The sequence below is a fragment of the Necator americanus genome, chromosome I (genome assembly GCF_031761385.1).
Source record: "Necator americanus strain Aroian chromosome I, whole genome shotgun sequence".
Taxonomy (NCBI): Eukaryota; Metazoa; Nematoda; class Chromadorea; order Rhabditida; family Ancylostomatidae; genus Necator; species Necator americanus.
Genome location: NC_087371.1, coordinates 24,024,068 through 24,043,188, shown reverse-complemented (window position 1 = coordinate 24,043,188; position 19,121 = coordinate 24,024,068). Strand labels below are relative to the sequence as shown.

General features: G+C 42.2%; 1 protein-coding gene across 2 annotated transcripts; it reads right to left on the bottom strand.

Annotated features, from left to right (window-relative positions):
* Nucleotides 1-1,215: 1,215 nt before the first annotated feature.
* On the bottom strand, nt 1,216-16,078 carry RB195_006690 (uncharacterized protein; the record flags this gene model as incomplete). 2 transcript variants are annotated; one of them, XM_064179915.1, is made up of 16 exons in its annotated part: nt 1,216-1,428; nt 3,047-3,096; nt 3,150-3,240; nt 3,555-3,653; nt 3,992-4,096; nt 4,250-4,351; nt 5,589-5,684; nt 5,817-5,945; nt 6,746-6,833; nt 6,891-6,976; nt 7,607-7,702; nt 8,260-8,388; nt 8,449-8,499; nt 15,817-15,863; nt 15,890-15,892; nt 15,985-16,078. In XM_064179915.1, 16 exons carry the CDS (start codon nt 16,076-16,078, stop codon nt 1,216-1,218), a joined length of 1,479 nt encoding a protein of 492 aa, XP_064036831.1. The 2 variants fall into 2 exon arrangements, with proteins under 2 accessions (XP_064036831.1, XP_064036832.1); XM_064179914.1 differs by lacking the exons at nt 15,890-15,892; nt 15,985-16,078 and having other exon boundaries at nt 15,817-15,873.
* Nucleotides 16,079-19,121: the final 3,043 nt, after the last annotated feature.

Genomic DNA, 19,121 nt, shown 5'->3' with positions numbered 1-19,121 from the left:
GAGACATAACGTGCCCAGTGGATATGCCGCGAGCATACCTCGAAGAGGTCACGCTCCAGTAGTTCATGAAGACGCAGACAACCGTCTTAGATGTTTTTCTAGCTACAGAGACGCAGAAAACTGCGGAGTTACAAGAAAATATGCAAAGAAGAGTGGTATGAGCTGTCGAAATTACCGAATAAGTCAAAGAATAATAGTGCTAGATAGAAGTACATGGGATTTTGAATGGTGTTCTAATAAAGAAAGGGAGTGAGTTTGTCTTCATATCACCTTCAGAAAGTCTAGAAATCTTACGAAATTTGAACTCTTTTTCTTCCTGTAAGTTCCAAGAAGTCAGAGATACAGAAGGTTCCTCTGCCCAGAAATAAATTAGACTACAAAAATGCTTGGGAGTTACAGGATAACGATAATTCTCATTACCGTTACTTTTGAAACCTGGAATGTTCTTTCTAACGAAATTTTTTTATGCACGTGTTTTGAAGCTATTAGATACATCCTTATCTAATATTTCACGTGAGGATTTCTCTTGTTTCTGGTACGATTACTAAATTGAGATCACTTCACGTCACAAAATTGCAGTGAATGTGTATGATTCTCCAAAACAATTTAGTGGATAGTGAATTATATCCTAGCCGGTGATGCAGCGTATGATTAGCGGTAGGTAAGCAGAGTCACCTATTTAGGTGCTAACGAAAGTGAATCTCTTTAGGACACGCACCATCGCTAATTGCTCTGACGAGGCATGACCGGGCATGCTCGAAATTCCGCCGGTACCCTCTTTACACGCACCCGCTCTAGCACACCATTGCCCGGGCGAGATAGGAGGGGCAAAGGCACGTTGTCGAATTAATATAGCTGCTGAGGAGTTTCCGCATGGTAGTCCAGGTTGTGTAAACGGAAAGCATTAATTTTGTAGCTGCAAATTCTTGCCTGTGGTTTGCTGATTGTTGATCTTTTCTTTTCATGCACTCGTTATCGAATTGATTTAGATCATTGTTGATTATAGTTTTTTATTATTGCTTTCACTCTACGATGCCAAATGGAGTTCTTGATCTCTTGACATCTAGTGCTACTGTACGATTGTGTGCGACACTAATAAAAGAACATAGAAGAGTGGCAAATACATAGAAATAATAAAAACCAAAAACAAACAAACAAAGCAAGTGGGAAGTATTAGCTCACAAAAAAAAGCCTTGGGGAGGACAACTGATTCATTCAACATCGAAATACAACAGAGAGTAATAAAACATATTGCGTTGTCGTGTTGATATAGCTGCTTTCTAGGAGTTTCTTAGGAGTTTCCAAATGGTAGTCCAGGTTGTTTGAACAGAAAGCATTAATTTTGTAGGTGCAGATTGCTGTACGTTCAACTGGTACATTATAGAACAGCAAAATAGCAAGCCATGTCACAGTTCCGACACTGCCTTCCTGTAAACGTGCTAAGGCTCACATGAGTCTGAAAGGTAGATCAGAATAGCAAGAATCTTTTAAAAACCACATTAGCAACCACCCCAAGATGCGCTGTGTGTCGCACCCCCGACTCCATCTGCATTTACTTGAACGCCTGTGACAACATACATGTGATCACTACTCTAGTAGAAAGAAAGAGACGCAAATGGTTAAAGGCATCACCCCACTAATCTGAGGTGGTGCCTTTAACCACCTCAGATTAGTGGGGTGGAGTATTCTTATAAGGGATAGTAGATTATGGAGAGGAGGGTGATTCCGTCCATTTCTTCTTAATTGCCGTAAAAAACGACCGCGGAAGATGCGGCGCCGCACAAGGCTGGCGCGCTCCAGTCGAACTCCTTGTAGAAAATAGTGCGCCAGAACGCCCGAAGACGTATCTTCCGGGCCGTTTTTTACGACAATTAGGAAAAACATGGACGGAATCACCCCCTCTCCATAATCTACTATCCCGTATACGAATACTCCACCTGAAATCCGTACCACCTCAGATTCATGGAGTGATGTCTTTAAACAAGAAGAAGTACAGTAGGGTCAAAACGACATGGAGCCTCCTGGTGTTCTCACACGAATTCGGCGCCGTGGAATCCTCATCCATTTCACCGCTTTACGCCCCGCTGCACCAATCCGACGCCGTTGTGGCCGCCCCTCATTAGAACGGTTATTGGTACTGGTGCACCACTCTGGACCCACCCCACCTTTTACAGCTCTTCGACTGAGTTGCACCTTCGACGTCAGCGCATCAATCCTTCGGCAAATGCACCAATTCGACGTCGTGGAATCCTTCTCACTCCATTTTACCGCTTATCGACGCCGCCACACCAGTTCGGCGAACAGTCGCGTGGGAAAAGTCGCGCCCCATTAATTACTAACTATTAATTAGTTTAATTCACTGACTTTGCTTATCAATTCTACATCTTACTAGGTTCATTGAAAGTCGAACATTTCGATTGCCTCTCTATACTGCTCGATTGCTAATAAACATACAGATGAATCCTGATTAAGAGGGGTAGCAGACTGGAACACTTTCTATAACGTGGTTAAGTGCTACGATCAACACCCAGCACTCTCCCCGTTTTCTTATTTGGGTATATAGTACTTGCTGAAACTAATTTATGAGCTTAAGTGGCTTCGAATTTTTACTTGTAGCTTTCAATCCTTGCAGTTTCAAGCTTTTCACACAGTTTTTCCCTTTTGGCAGCGATTCCAATCCAGTCGATGGCTGTCGGGTGAGAAAGCCGCCGGCTTTGGGTCCCTATGATTCGACTATGTGCAACTACATGGAACATTTCAGATTCTGGACTTCTAACGAGTATAGTGGCGTTTCCACGCTCTTCTTGTGTTATTCTGAATTGTGTGTATCAAGAACAGTTATATTGTGCGATTATTCACTTGCTATTTTATCAGTGCTGTAAATAACGACTTAAACCAGACATCTTTAAATCGGCAAAGTAATTCCGAATGAGTTTAAAACAGCTTAGATGAAATGTAATAAATCCCTCTTATTGTTGAAATTAATATTATAGAGAAGTCTTCGCAGCTGTTACTGTTCCTCAGCTGTTGATTCTTTCAAACAGACCTTTAGAAATAACACTATGGACTTGAATGTTGGTCTCAACTGCGGTTCAGCTGGAATTCAGAACAATATGTCGTAATTGATGTTCCTCTAAACTTGCGCTCACCTATGCACTCTCTGAACAAACTTGCAACATCGGTAGGCATTATGTCTTGTGGGCTGAGCCGATAGGTGCCATCAACGACGTTTTGATAGACCTTAGAATATCGTTTACTCCAAAAGGATTCTTTTATTCATTTATTTGCTAATTTCAAGGTCGCGCCAAGTTAAACAGTAGTATCCATGAAATCGTGAGCAATGTGTGGTAAATGTTGCCACAAAAAAAGAAAAACAAAAATAACATGACTGAACGATGAAACGAGTGAAGAAGAAAATAAAGAACAATTCCATTAAGACTGAGGTCAGGGAAGTAACAATGCTGTTTTTTCCTATTTTTTATAATCACCACGTTATTCTTCCCTCGTGGAACTAACTTACGCATTTTAAAATGTGATTTTACATTTGTTCGTACCTCATCTGCATTCCATTCGCGGTACGGTATCTGATAAGGGATCTGGAACACTTCCCACATTGTTATTCCGAACGCATACACATCCGTGTGTTTTTCGACCTGTAACGACGACTCAGACATTCAGTTAAAGAAAAATTCCATTTGGCAGATCTGGCATGTTCGTTTACTAGTACTGCGCTCTTTTCGTGTCAATCAGTAATTGATTTTAAAAGATTAATAAAATAACGAATATAATAATAACAGTAATGATAAAAACAACAAATATAATAACACTTCCTACGTTACTCCCTGAAGAGAGTTTCATGTTTTTTAAACTTATTATCCATACTGAAAGATACCACAGTCGTAAGATGGACAACAATAGGTATCCCATTGTCTAACTGCTTATTTACAACGTTAGTGTGATATTTAAAAGTGCCAGCCATAAAATCACGTACTATGCCAGTATGGTACACGTCAGGTGCTAACCATCTCAAATTCATGGGTTTGTCCGGATTAACCTTGTAAGACTTTGATTTCCTCGTAAGACCAAAGTCAGCAACCTACAAAACATTCCATGTTTGTGGAAATAAAGAGCAAATCAAATAGGAGCACTTGCTAGAACTCTAAACATAATTCATTGGAAAGTTTTCTGGCAAGAAAGTCGACTTTTATGCACGCTTATGGATAACAAAGAAATTTGCTGATATCCACACCTTCACGACCTTGTCAAGTAGTAGGTTTCTCGCTGCGATATCTCTATGGATACATCCTCTGCTGTGCAGATATTCTATTCCAAGAGATGCTTCGTACAAGATCTGAACATACGAGACTAACTATAAATTCTCGCATAGTTTTGAATATAGTCGGATCAAGACGACGTGAAGCTCGGTGCGGTTGCGTAAGCAAAGCTCAAAGCGGTGCGGAGGGAGCGGAGCGGTCAAGAGGGCGATCCTAGCTAACATCACTCATCGCTGCAGTTCGCGATGGTCACACCTCGACACCAACCGCTATCTGCAACGCGTGTTGTCGAGCGCAGCCGTTTACGCAAGTTCATGTCGTTTTGGATCGACTATACTGCATTGAAAAGTGATTCTCTGACGCTGACGCCAAAAAAAAAAAACAGCTAAAATCAAGGAACAAGCTTTTGTTTTGTGTTTTTGACATCCAAAGACTTATGGCAAATGTTTAAAAGCAGTTACCACAAATCTGACGTGATGAGGGAATCCACGGGAGAAGCTAGAGATGGAGTTGTTGATTGCCGTATCAGGGCTGGTTCCGCTCACCTCTCCCTAACCGTCCTAAGAAACGGCGTGGGAACCGCTTTACTTCTTAGGAGGAACGTTAGAACGCTCCTCTATATACACGTCCTGGTCCCCTCAGCAACCTATTCATAGGTTTCACTTGAATAGGCAGTCGAGGAGAACTCACTGGCTTTCGACCACTGCACAACTGGATGCGGCGCGTGTGCAAGGGTGGCGCGTCGCGTCGGACTGAAATCGTCATGAAAAAACTGGGCCTTTCACGACGGTTTTCTTTACTAAAGATTATGTAGAGATGACCGGAACCACCCGTGACCCGACAATCTAAGACCCTGTATAGAGTTTGTCCATCGGAAATCCATACCACATCAAATTCGTGGGTGGTCCCGTTGATCTGTGCTTGTAGGTAATGATGTACGCTAAAATATGCGACTTAAGACCTAGTTTTTTGAGCTTCGCTCTGCTAGGAAAGGAGGAAATGCTGGTTTGATTTGTTCAACCAAGTAAGAACAAAGCGTCTGTCACAGTGTAGGCTCTCTTCTACACGTCGTGCTTCCGTTTACTATGACCGAATCGCATCCACTCGGTTAAACACATTCGACGGCGACCAAATATCCAGTGCAGTTCCGGAATTTCTCAATACTGGGATGCGACATATTCGCAACACACACTAATTGGCTAGAATTTCCCGAAAGGCAAGAAAGAAAGAGAATTTGAGAATTGCTTCAAAGAGCTCAGTGTTTCAAAGGGCATGTCAAGTAGCATAAAACTGTGTGCAAAAATGACTTTGTACCTGTACCCTTTTGCTGGTCTTAGCATGCCTCCCTTTCTTTTTGAGAAAATCGTTTAACGCTCCACCCGAAACCAATTCCATCACAAGGTAATACGGCTAGAAAACAGAATTTATTGGAATAGGAATCAGGGCTAGGGATTTTTTCTTCTGTCACGTCGAATTTGTGATTTGTAGCGTCACAGACGTTCACACTCCTGGTGAAGAATGAAAGAAAGCGAAATCAATTACCTCTGTATCGTTCGCTACACCATACATCCGAACCACATGTGGATGATCATACATTTGCATCACTCGAGCCTCCTTCCATAAAGCATAGGAATTCTCGGGGCTCATGTCGCTCAAAACTTTCACAGCTACCTAAGACGTTGAAAACGTTGAAAATATCAGCAAAATGGAATGCACTGTGGATTGTATCCAGCTTAAGTACTTCTTCTTACTTAATAGATGTAATAAATGGCTCAGAATATGAACTAAAACCTAAACTTCGATAGATTTGCTAATATTCCGCAAAATTCATGGAATCATACTCAGGCAGAGCAATTTGCGGCACTGCTCTAAAGTTTAAGAAACAAGTTTGTTGATAAAGAATTAGGTCAATGGAGATGAAGATTAGAAGAGGACCGAAAGAGCGAAGGTGAAAATCCTAAATTATGAAGTCTTCGAGCAGTTGGATTCCAAAACCAAAAAAGAAAAAACAAATGGAACGCGCGAAAACACGTGCGCGTACACAGAGAATTAATTAAAAAAGACTTCTACTCTGGATGACTGCGATTTACTCGTAAGTAATTCTTAGCCATTTTTTAAGAACCATATAGAGATCCCCAATCTTTTCGTATTTGCATCATAATGATAATCCACGGTAGAAAATCAATAGAAGTGGTAAATTAGTTTTGTCTGCTGAATTCATCTATTTTTGAAAATGTTCCGCTACTCTGAGGTTATTATCCTATTATTAAGTTATAATAGGTTATTATCCCTATTATAACTTCGTGGTCAGCTACCTAGAGTCCTCAGAGCCTTCAGAAATTGCTTCTCTGAAGTAAACTCAACACTAGACTACAAATTTTTAAAGTCTGCATTTTTGACATTATCTTTTCATTCTTCCTCCTTTATTTTACGATATGTTAGAGGCCCAATAAACGACAGAATAGAATTACGTCAATGGTTTGGCGATCTTTGCGTAATATTCCCTTGTAGACGCTTCCATAAGAGCCTTTTCCAAGACGTTTACCTAATGTTATCATGCTGAAAAGAAATGATGGCAGTTGAACATCTCATAACTACAAAGTGTGTCACACCTACCAATGTTTTAACTCCCACTGTTTCCGGCGTACTGGGCAGTTCAGAACCACCTGAGCACCATCGATTTGAATAGGTCTCTTCCGAACCTTAACGTAACCAGATTGATTTAGTAAAGTTTTTGAGCAAATGAGTGGAACGAGTATTTAGTATGTGAATAAAAGAAAAAAGATCAAAAGATGGAAAAACGGAAGGTGATGAAAATTAGAGTACTTGGTGCAATTGCGTGAGCGGTTGCGATCTAGATAAGACTTCTGTTAGAGGCAGCATACCACGAATCTGAGGTGGTGCGGATTTCAGGTGGAGTATCCGTACACGGGGTCGTAGATTATGGAGACGGGGGTAGTTCCGCTCATCTCTCCCTGTGCATCACTGCAAACAGCCGCCTCCAGAATGTTGTTTTGTACGACGCCATCTATTGCAACGCACCATCCCTTGCGCCGCCTCCGCTCTGCGATTCGTCGAAAATCAATTCGGACTGCCCCGATAGGCAGTAAGGGACGCTATGCGTGCAAGAGTGGCGCGCTGCAGTAGAAGGCATCGTACAAAACAGCATTCAGCAACCGTATACGGATACTCCACCTGAAATCCGTATCACCCCTGATTCGTTGTACGCTGCCTTTAAGTCCAAGCGAACTGCATGGATGTGTAAACCAGAACTTCGAGTGCAACCGTTCACCCAGATGCACTGAGCTTCAGATCGTTTGGTCTGACTATACCTGCAACTCATCTACCATTGTTTTGATCGAAGGATATTCTATGCCTGCCAGTTCGAACCCTCCGGTTTCAGTTCGATTAACAATTGCGTTGTACACCTAACGAAATGGAGCATTGAGAAAAGATTTCTGTGATTCTCTTTATAGAGCATGAGCATGAACTTTTTTCTGAAGACAAAGTAAGCCTAATGATGTAGGCACCACATTAATCAGGAAATTAGCACCGACATAGTGGGCTGAATACCAAATAATCGTAAGCGCCTTTGCGGAGCGACTGAGGCAATGTGAAAGAAAAATCCCAATAGAATATGAAGGTTAAAGTGCCGACTACAACATTGCTGCAATTCTTTTTCGCGTTTCCCTGACTTCTGCACAATTGTTCCCGTAAGTGTATACACGAAAAATACGATCGGCGTCAAATGTGTGGTGTCGCTGTGATGGGATACGTCCTCGATGGCCACGGTTTTCTTCCGTCCACGGGACGACTGATCGGGTAGAACACCTTCGACGCTGACCACACCTATGTATCTTACGCAGATCACAAGAACATTGCTGTATGTCTACCTTCATGACAACCACGTTAAAATTTTTCACGTTAAAATTTCTAATCATTCTAACATTGTTGGGTTATAAAGAGACATAGTAGAAACCACGACCTTTGCTCCTTCTCTAACCGAGATACAAATTGGCTTAGGTTCTTCCATTAACAACCTGATGAGAAAGTCGCCATCATTTTTGAGTATCAACGCCGTATCTTCGTTAGGAATAAACCCATGCCAATAATCCTGAATGAGAATTTTCGAGATTATAGTGAAGTTCGAGACAAAAGGAGATGTTCATCTAACCAATTTATGTTCTTCCACATTGACCACTTCAAGATTTTCTTCAGACACACTCTAAAACATGCTGTTGATGTGTGACCGATGATGTTATGCTGTACGGGAATGTTCTTGAAATAAACACTGTCTGGATGAATTCAAAACATGACGTGAGTACACCTAAAGGCATCACTCCACGAATTTGAGGTGGTACGGATTTCAGGTGGAGTATTCGGGATCGGAAATTATGGAGATTGGAGTGATTCCGTCCATTTCTCCTTGTATCAGCGGAAACGGACGACTCCAGAATGTTGTTTCTTATGACGGCTTATGTTGCAATGCGCAACGTTTGCGTTCCGCCCAACCCCGCCGCGCCTGCGATTCGTTGAAAACCCATTCGATTGACTTTGCTTTTGAGTACGCAAAACGGTGTTTTCGCCTAACCTCAATCCTCAGGTTAAAAAGGTCCCCGGGTATTTCTTCAGCATTCCTTCGGAGTGTTGGCCGTCCTACTGTGTTTCAGCTGGTACCTCTCCAAAAATACCCATTGTTACTAACAGACTTCCGTCGTGCTATTCAACACAAATGATTTCCAGCTCTTTGTCGTACGGGTGATTGTTTTTCTTTTATTAACTTCTCACTTGAAGGGCTGCATTGTAAAAGCAAAAAACATAACTGGAAATGTGTTGAGTTTGCTTATTTAAGCTAAAATGCTCGGTTCTGTGTTAATCAGGTCGGGAAGTATAGTAGGGGTCTAAACGACATGAAGGACGGCGCAATTGCGTACGAGGCTTTTCTGGAGGCGGTGCGGTAGAGCGTAGCGGTTAGGAACATACCTGAACTCTTGCTGGCAAAATCCATCGTTGCAATTTGCGATGGTCCTACCTCGGTTCCGATCGCTGCCTCCACCGCGCCGTTTCGAGCGCGTACGCAAGCACTGTGCACTGTGTCTCATGTGGTTTTGACCCGACTAAAGCTAAAGTCGGATCAATACAACGATTTAAAACTTGGTTCTGTTGTGTAAGCGGCTACCTTCGGAGCAGTAGAGTTAGCGGTTTGAATCGAGATGGGACCAGCTTGTGCGCCAGAGAGGGTCTCACCTCGGTCTCAACCGCTGGCTCCGTCACACCTCCTCGAGCCGCCTACGCAACTGCACCAAGCTTCAGGTGTTGACTAGACTATACTTGAATATTTTCCGTGGCAGATGTATTCCATGTCTTAAAAGTAATTCTAACTAGAAAGACGTCATTTTCATTTCTTCAACATGACTTTGAAAGTAGTGATGGGCTGTCATCCTAAACGAATGAGTATTCCGGACATTTACAACGACTAGCTCCCGCATTCAAAGATCACTCGCCATGGCACCATGGTTAACCATCCTCGTTCAGATCAACCAAACACCAATATTTCTGCGCTCCAGATATCAACTAGATGAGAGTCATGGTACCAGTAAGGCTTCCGAGTTTTGTATCCCTAGAAAATCTCCATGCGCAATAGAGTTAAAGGTGTAGAGAGCGAACGTAAGTTGGGGTAAGCGCATTGGCACTGCGTGGACTCCCGGCGGTGAACTCCAACTTTTTTGTCGACGTGAAAGGTTCCATCTAATCCGTTAACCGCCAAAACGATACAGTCCTTGACCGAAGGGCCCAACAAGTTACCGATACCGGTAAGTACCTTTGAGTACCTTGGCGGTTTTTGCCCGGAATGGTTAGGTCAGCATGACCTGAACATCAGTGCTGGTGTGCTCACAGCAGCGCCGTGGAGCTTCAGGCAGTTATGACCTGACTATGGTATTACGCATAAACGGAATGAGAACATCGAGTGAAGTACTGTACTGTACTACTGTAATGCTGTAAAGAAGGCTGACACTAAAACCAGGAAATGTTCATCCATCTGCTTTTATGCTCTATGATGAAATTTTTCCAGATTTTGTGATTAGTACGAAGTGTGTACCGTCGCTGTCGTTCTCAGACTGTCCTACAGACATTCTGCTCTCTTTTTGTTGCTACCGAAACAGGTATAACAACACATTTACTTTCTTCTCCTTATGAGATTGGGCCACCAGCCTGGAACCTGGTGTAGTCGTGTAGGCGGGTGCGATCAAAGCTGGGCATTATACACCTCCGCAGACCGATTGCAGCAAGTAAGGGCTCGCATCGAACGTTAGCGCCACTGCACCACTTCGAACGCGGTGCAATCGCAGCGAGCTTAACTTCGTTTCGACTCGACTATACGTTAAAGACAGCCCATCACAAAACTGACGTAGTTGAGAAACCTGTGGGGAAAAATCAAGTTCGGAGTGTAGATTATGAATATAAGCGTGCTTGCGCTCTTCTCCCCCTAATCGTCCTGAAAAACAGTGCTGGAAGCGGCGTTTGTTCCTACGAGATACGTGGAATGGTGCCACCCAGTGCACGTGACGCGTCCACGAGAAAGCGGTTGAAAATCAATGAGATCTTGTGTGGAATCAATGAATAGGCTGCTGAAGGGACCGGAGCGTGCAGATGGGTGGCGCGTTCCAACGTAACTCGAAGGAACTGAAGCCGTTTTTAGGACGACTAGGGAGAATTGGGCACGGCCACGCTTCCTTCCGTAATCCATCCCGAGCTCCATATTTTTTTACAGATTACCCCTACTACAGTTAGTTCCCTGATACGCTGCCTTTAAAGAAACTACGTTGTTGTAGTTATTTCATTCACAGCAGGTGAAATAACCCAAAGAATTCCCGTGCTGCAGGATTTCGACAATATAGTTAATCCCTTAGCCTGCAGTTTATTTCCTGCAAGGGGGTGATTGCGCTTTTTTAGACGTGGATTTGCGACGCACTAAAGGGAAGGTGTTTTCACTCTCCAGACTTCCTTATCTCGTCCAACACTTTTGTTGTCTTATTTAAATCCCTGGATCGCTGTATTCAGTCCCTGTCCAGCTCTAGGGCTAGGTGAACTTCGTTCTGTCTGGCTGAATTTTCTCGCCACTATGTCTCCCCATACAAAACCATAACGCTGCAACCCTTCTTCACTCTGACATTTCTGCGAGTTTGGGTTTCAATAGAAAAACTGTTAATTGTCTGCTGCGTTCCAAACATATTTCTCACAAACAGGAGCGAGATCTCGTTTTGTAGTAATAATGACATATACTGGAAACAAAACAAAGTACCTTCGCGATTAGAACTGCAAGATGATCGCCTCTTCCTTTCAAACTCACTGGTGCCGAAAATTTGTTTACAGGTATGCATCTAGCGTGGTTTTTCTTTTTGTGAAAGAAGGTCACATGCTGGGAGTGATCCTTAGACAGGCGACATTGGAAGACGAGCGAGTTGTCCTGGTTTTATTACTTGTAATAAGTTGCATCGTTGAGAGACCGGAGCAAGTAATGCTGTTTCGCCTTTTCTGCATTACTGAGGGGGACCAAGCGTGTTAGGATCTCGTAGATCTTCAGAGACTCCTGTCTGCTCACGTGGGGTGAAGTTCCCCGATACTCGAGATTGTACTATGTTCTTTGTGGTTCTTGGTTCCCCTCTGCCTCCACTAAGGGAATTCCATCCAGGACCACGAATTTTGTAGGTACAACCAACTACTAAGGTTTGTAGTCATTCTTTTAACCTCTTTCCATTTCGGGAAATGGTGGACCAAATGGAACGAAGGCTTTGCAGAAAAAAAAGAGTTTTGAACAAGTCAGTGACACACAAGATACCTATAAAAACGAGGAATCAGACAACTCCAGAATTTCTGCTCATGTATTTCCTGTTTCCTTCGTTTACGAACTGTAAACTGCTATGTACTTCTTGTGAGCAGGAGATGGATAGCAGAGGTGTATGTCGTCGATGAGTGCTGCAGAAGGTACCTCAAGCAATACCAAGAGATAACTTACCACAAAATTAGGAGGTCATCTTCTCAAAGCAGAACCGTTAAGGGGGTTTGTATGTCGGTTACGTCAGGTTAATGCGGAGATGGTTTCGGGGACTTCCACGAGTGCGCCCTCAAACTGAACGACTGTGTTCCATCGTTTTCATAAATCATAAGTGTGTCGCAAGTGGTGTAAAGTCCTAGTAAAGACAAAGTCGTCGAACGCACACACTCGCTGACGCGTTTCGCTCGCAGCAAAAGCGGGCACTTCTCCTGCGGGGAGTTTATCAGCGCAGCAAAACTGCGTTACGATCGGTGGTTCGTCGTTGACGCAGTGTAGCAGCGCCCTCTTCCACCATTACATTGACTCGGTTGAACGCGATGAGAGGCTACTGTACCTCAGGGTATCATTGTGGGGCATAAAACCAGGGATGAGAAGACTTCTGGTTCCCAAAATCTCGGAAATTCCAGCGTTTTTAGCGTCCTGAAGAATTTTTTCTTCTTACAGGGTCTATTTCTTTTTCTTCACTATCCTTAGTGGTGCAGTTTCACGTAATTCAGTGGGTATTCGGTCTTTTACGTTTCTTCCTGTTCTTACCTTGGTTCGAGCACATTGCGTAGCTATCGATCTATCGAGCATTTCGACGGTGCTCAGGCAGTTGGACGCCAGTCCACATTTCTTCAATTTTTTTTAAATTTTTAAGACTCGTAGGACTATTTTTGTGGTTTTTCCGCAAGCTGAGAACGAATGCGAGATCTATTCACCATATAAATTGGATGGGTTTTTGAATAAACGTGCTTCAGAAATGCTTCTCGTGGTTAATCCAAACCGTGTTTGACCAAGGCCTTCATTGTATGATGGAGCCGCATTTACCAAACGAGAGTTTGATCTCGGCCGTAACACTAGATTCGCGTTTCAAGGATAGCTCTGTGGAAGATGGAAGGGCTCCACTGCTAGAGATGGTAGAGGACGCCGAGGTAAAAAAAAATATTCGATTGAACGCATGACAAGCCCGCTGAGCAGCAACGTCCCTTCATTGTAGACAACCCTTCTGCTACATGAGTTTCACAGAACTCGCGACCTTGTAATTCAGGTATTCACACAAAAAATTGGACTTTGGCGGTGATCGTGAGCTTGAGATCATTATGAAGCGTTCCAGAACTACTCCTTCCCCTGTTCTCCTTCCTACTGAACTGCTGAATATTTGGAAGCTGTAGCCATCACATATTCGTATATGATCATATATTCCTGGATCACAACGTTAAGCTATAGTTGGGTCAAAACGACATGAGGCACGGGCAGTTGCGTTAGCGGCTGCGCTCGAAGTGGTGCGGTGAAGCGAAGTGGTTGGGATCGTGTAGAAACCCTCGCTACCGCCACCTTTCTCTGCAGGTCCAACCTCTATCCCAACCGCTGTCTCCACCGCACCGCTACGAGCGCAGCCGTTTACGCAAGTGTCCGTGTTTCATGTCGTTTTGAGCGGACTATGTTTTACACCACAGAACGTTCGAAACAGTATTTTACAGTGGAAGGATTTCTGATCCTTGAATAAAACTTTTGACATATAGGATACAGGACTACAAGTGTTCCCTACTGATACTAGAGCGTGAATGACACCTCGTGACTTTTACCTTTAAGAATTGGAAGAATGCGTAGCAGCAGAAGCAGCAGAAGTTGAACACTGATCCTTCTGTTCTTCAGGACACCGAAGTTTGTGGTGCTAAGTTACTATTGATCGAAGTGTTGTCTGGAGTTTTTCACGGCCCTTGGCACTTTCAAGGAGCGTAAATGATTTGTTTCCAGCTGCGAAAATTGTTGTAGATGACCTATGCAAAATTTTGCACCGTGAAACAGTCGAAAGACTCTTTACCATAATATTGTTACTTTAGGTTTTCGTCAACGTTTTATCTAAAATTCGTTGTATAAGGTGTTTTTTTGTGCAGCTTCGATGTTTGGGTGTATTTATACCTTGTAATCCATGCACTGTTACTGTAATCGGTTTTCAAGATATGGCTTAGAATTCAATTAAAGTGTGGTTCACCTGTTACAACGTCCCCGAGTTCAACAAATGTGAATTCCCCGGGAAACTTTGTCGATTTCCTTAATTAAATTTATTTTTATTATATCAATATGTATTTGTAGATCCCACTGGAGAGTTTCATCTTATGTTGTTTCTCTCTTTCAAAAAAGCGATGCTACCAATCTTTTTTGGGAGCTTATTAAAGTGTTTTCCTCTTGAATTCTGTCCAGTTTCCTTATATTGTTTCTAGGATTTTTTTTTCTGCGAGTGAACGCGCTGTTTGTTTTCCTTGTCGTTTGTTCTGGTAACTTTTTTCTTCAGCACACTGCGAGAAGACGGATTTTCTACTTGATTTACTTTCTTTTTTTTTCTTGAGGAGCTTTCTGTTACATCGTGTTTTACTTAAATTTCGAAACATGACGATTCTCACCATCATACATTCAAAAAGATCAGTGTTGTCACCACGTTTTTTGGAATTAGCCCTCTAGTTCTAGTTCTTACTTTCGGTGTACCTCCGATATTCTAGCGTTTTTGGCCCTCTAAAATTCAGACTTCCAGAATTTCTAAGCCGTCTTTCGTTCAGCTCTGCATCAAAAAACTGCACCATGCAAAGGATTTTTGTCGACATGAGATTTTGACTGAGACTTGATGATATCTATCTCAGATGCTAATGATTTATGTCCGATCCTGTAGCGATTACATAACAATAAGTGGAGAGCTAGGCAATTTCCTGAGAATCCTCTTCTGAAAACCTGTATGCGAAATAAAAAATGCCTCTTTTACTCTGAAGTGTAGTGTAGATGGAAAGTATGTGCGTTGTGGGCGTAACGCAATGAACATTTTATCCTTCTAAGTTAGATGATTTGGTGCTAGGAGGCGTGTCTGGGAGGATAAAGACATCACCGATTTGATACATCGGTTAGATCACGCCAGATGGTTGTGTGAACCATAAACGCGTTCACGAACGTCGAGCGACTCTGAATAGAATTCGAATGCGTTGGCGCATTCGAAAGGGTTTGATCAGCTGCATCACCAATTTCTTCATTCTTTTAGTGAATAAGGTGGTAGAACGCGACACTTATTTTAATGCCTTCCAGCGTTCGGATTTTTATTCTTGCTGTATGTACCGTAACTTCTCTCTGACATCTCAGATGAGTCATTGAAACGATCTCTGCGTACAGCACTAAACTTTGAAAACAGTTGAGAAATGGTACGCACATTATTAGGTTGTGAGTCGAGTTTATGCTGGTGTAATATCACATTAAGCTCCCGCTCTCTTGACGAAGGACAGGTTCAATCAGCTTCGCTTGATAGGAAACCGTAGCACGTGAAAATTAACACTGAAGTCATTCTAATCTCTACAACAGATGAGCTCTCGCACAGAATTATCGTTCGTCAAGATCCCTTAGGCATCACACTATATGGTCACCCAAATATAGATCATACCAGGAGAAAATAACAAAAAAAAGTGCTGTGAGTGTATTTTATCATAAGTTTCCGTTAGAAAGAAACAAAAACTCTGAACGAACCCTTGACTTTCGCGCTCTTTTTTTCACCTCACGAATGAGGCCTTCTACTGGCAGCATCAAATAAATATTACACTACCTGGAAAATAGATCGTCTTGCTTCCGATTAAATTCTAGCTATTTGATCCTCGTTTGCGAGAAGGATCACCGAATTGCGTAGAATTGACCCACCTCCTTCGGGGTGAAGTTGCTTGGAAGTGAGACCGGTTAGGAACAGAAACATTATCAACATCACAAACAACGGTAGGAGCGATATCGATGTCATATCACTTTTAAATTCGAATTTCAGATGGTACTGGTAGATTGCATACAGAAAAACGTTAACGCATCCTTTAGTACCACAACACGGCCGGGATAAATACGCGACGACGTCTGTTTTTTTCTTCCTGAGACGATCGCATTTGACCTTGCTCCGATCTATGCAAAGAATCAATAAAAGTCGAATGTCCGGAACACTGCTCTTTCTTAGCGCACTGTCACCGTTCAAATCTGTTCTTATTCGTATCCATACGTGGTCCCACTGGGTAAAGCTATCAGATGTGCTTTCCTAGCTAATTTCGTTTTTATATGGTCACTTACTAAAGCAAAAAAAATCATTAATAGCAATTTTTTGAAGTATCTAAAAAAAACAAGAATACGAAACTCCAAAAAATGCTTTATATTAGCAAAAAAATGTGGAGGATATGCTTTGAATGATCCTTTCTCTCGATTGGAATGCGCTAGATTTCGTATAAACATAACAGTAATATAAAGAATAAAGTGCGCGGTGTCCATCAATTCCTATAAGGACTTGCCGACACGTTCGACTTCAACTCAGACTTCGTTTTAAAGTTTATGAACGCATTTCATATTTGACACTTTGTATACCGCAGAAAATCTGTAAAAAAGATAAAAAAAAGAAAAGGAAGAAAAACAGAAAGAAAGAAAGAAAAAAGATAAAGTCAGTGGAGTATCAATCTACTCGGGATGCGTCAACGCGTTTTACTTTATTGGAATACGTAATCGTTGAGGTTTTTGAAAGTGTGTTGGCCTATACGATCACTTTGCCCAGCCGATGCATCAAGTTAGTGTTTTTATTTTTCCAGAGAAGTTTGGTAATAATTAATCGATCTCGGAAGGGTGAAAGTCTTGGTTGGCACTAGGGCGGGCTCGTACCTCCGATCGTTCGTCCAGTCACAGCGGGCCCAATATCGACTGAGTTATATACTGCCCTAATAATATAAAAATAAAAATATAATGGGGTTAATAGTAATTTGGGTAAAATAAATGTAACAATATATTTGACAATGACATAGTAATATTATAGGAGACGCATGTGTTTGTTTGTTACCGCTCCCGGTAGCCCTGCTTATACCAAACGCAATCAGACGTTTGAGTATACCCTGTGGGGCACGTAGAGCTATACAACTTGCACAGTTGCAAGTTGCAGTTGCTTAGGGCGAAAGTTATCCAAACATTACAAAAAGGTGTTGTTGTCCAGCATACCGCCAAAGCCCATCTCAAATAGGTGAAATACTTGGAGGAATCCCTGGAAACAATACTGCGCTTCCGCTGAACTGCCTGCTGAACATTCTCGACCTGCGGTACTCCTGTTAACAGTAGGACGTCCTTGCGCTAAGTTGTTCTGGAAACATTTCAGCCGACGAAACGTGTGTGTTCCCATTTATAAGCGCACCCCTAGACGAAAAGCAAGCACTTGTACTTGAGTCTAGCTGACGTGGTTGTGGTCTATTCAGGCATTCAGGCCATAACTGGTAATTTTTACAGCCTACAATCACTCATACAACTGATTGTTCTGTTCCAGTATTCTGCAGAAACGTTTTTAGCATTTAGTGAGACCTCGACGACAACGTGTGACTTCGTTGCCTGGGAAATGGAGGCAGTCACAAGTGATTGGCACAAAAGAATAACGGTCGCCACAATCACCTCATCTAAAGAGACTCATTGTCTTCCTCAAACCAGGAACATTCGCCGACACGTTAATGTACGGCTGAGTGGATGTGGTTGTGTTTGCAGCATCTTGACCACAATCCGCGTCACTTTCGATTTCGACCCGCTCCAAGGATTGTGTTGTTTTCGGACGATAAAGCCGTTGATGGGGCAGCCCGCTTAGCTTCCACGGTTTTGAAGGAAAGGCGGTTTTTCTATCTACGTCTTCTACCCATGGTGGAAAGAATTTGTCGTATCTTTGGAGTTTTTTTCTTCAAAAAAAAAAAACTTGCTAGCTGTCCTTTTTTTCTCATCTACTACTCTAATAGAAAATATGATTTCGGAATGTTTAAACTTGCTGTTTGTTTTATTTTATTTTGAATCCATTTGCTACATTTTTTACGCACGTAAACCGAAAATATCATCCACTGAGCAGAGGAAAAATAGTTTAACCTACGCAAAATGCATTCAAATGTTAGCGTTTCTTTGTTATTCTTAATCGCTATCCTTAATGGCAATTTCATGTTTTTTATTTGGTTGTATGCTCAGCGAATCCGATCCTTTCCATTCGAAAGTGCTTTTAGAAAATAAAAGTGGCCAACTGCTGATTTGAACTTTAGATTTGATATTCGTCTATCTATTCATTTCCATTATTGTTCCTCTATTTTCTTTTTTTTCTATTATTTTTCAGTATATTTGCTCATACTAAGACAACTTCTCATCACATATGTGACTCTTTTAGAGAATTGTGCGGAAAATAATCTGGTTGCCCACCGAATTCTTTCTCTCATTCTCCTGCAAACTTCTGAAGTTTTTCTACTTCTCACTGCATCCACTTTCAAACATCTCGCACGTCTCTTTTTATTTTAACGCTTCTCCGATTATTTTCAATCCACAAAAACCTTCCGAACAATAGTGATGCTATGATGTTGTGATGTTAAATCGCTGTAATGTCGTGGACATGGCGCTGAACTGTTCCAGCAATGAAGAGATGTGTGCATGTGTAGAGAAACAACAAATTTAGTGGCTTTCATGTCTCAAAGTGATTCACTTCGTCCGCCTTCGCCTGTTAGAGCTTGATAGGGCAACTGCTAAGTTTACGCTACCATGCAACTTTGTTTCTGTTGATTTTTTTTTCATTTGTCTCAGATGATTACTCGAATATTCGGAATTTTCAATAGCTTCTTCCCATTAAGAATTGTGGCAGAAACTTTTCTATCCTGCATTGATCAGTGAACTGAGTAGAAAACTTGGTGGTTACTGGACACACTGAAGAGCTTATTGTTTTACAAATGGAGGTGTTACGTCTTTTACCACACTTTCGATGCCTCCTTCCCCTGCCAGTACGATCAGCGGAGCTAAAGTTGAGAGAGTAGGGA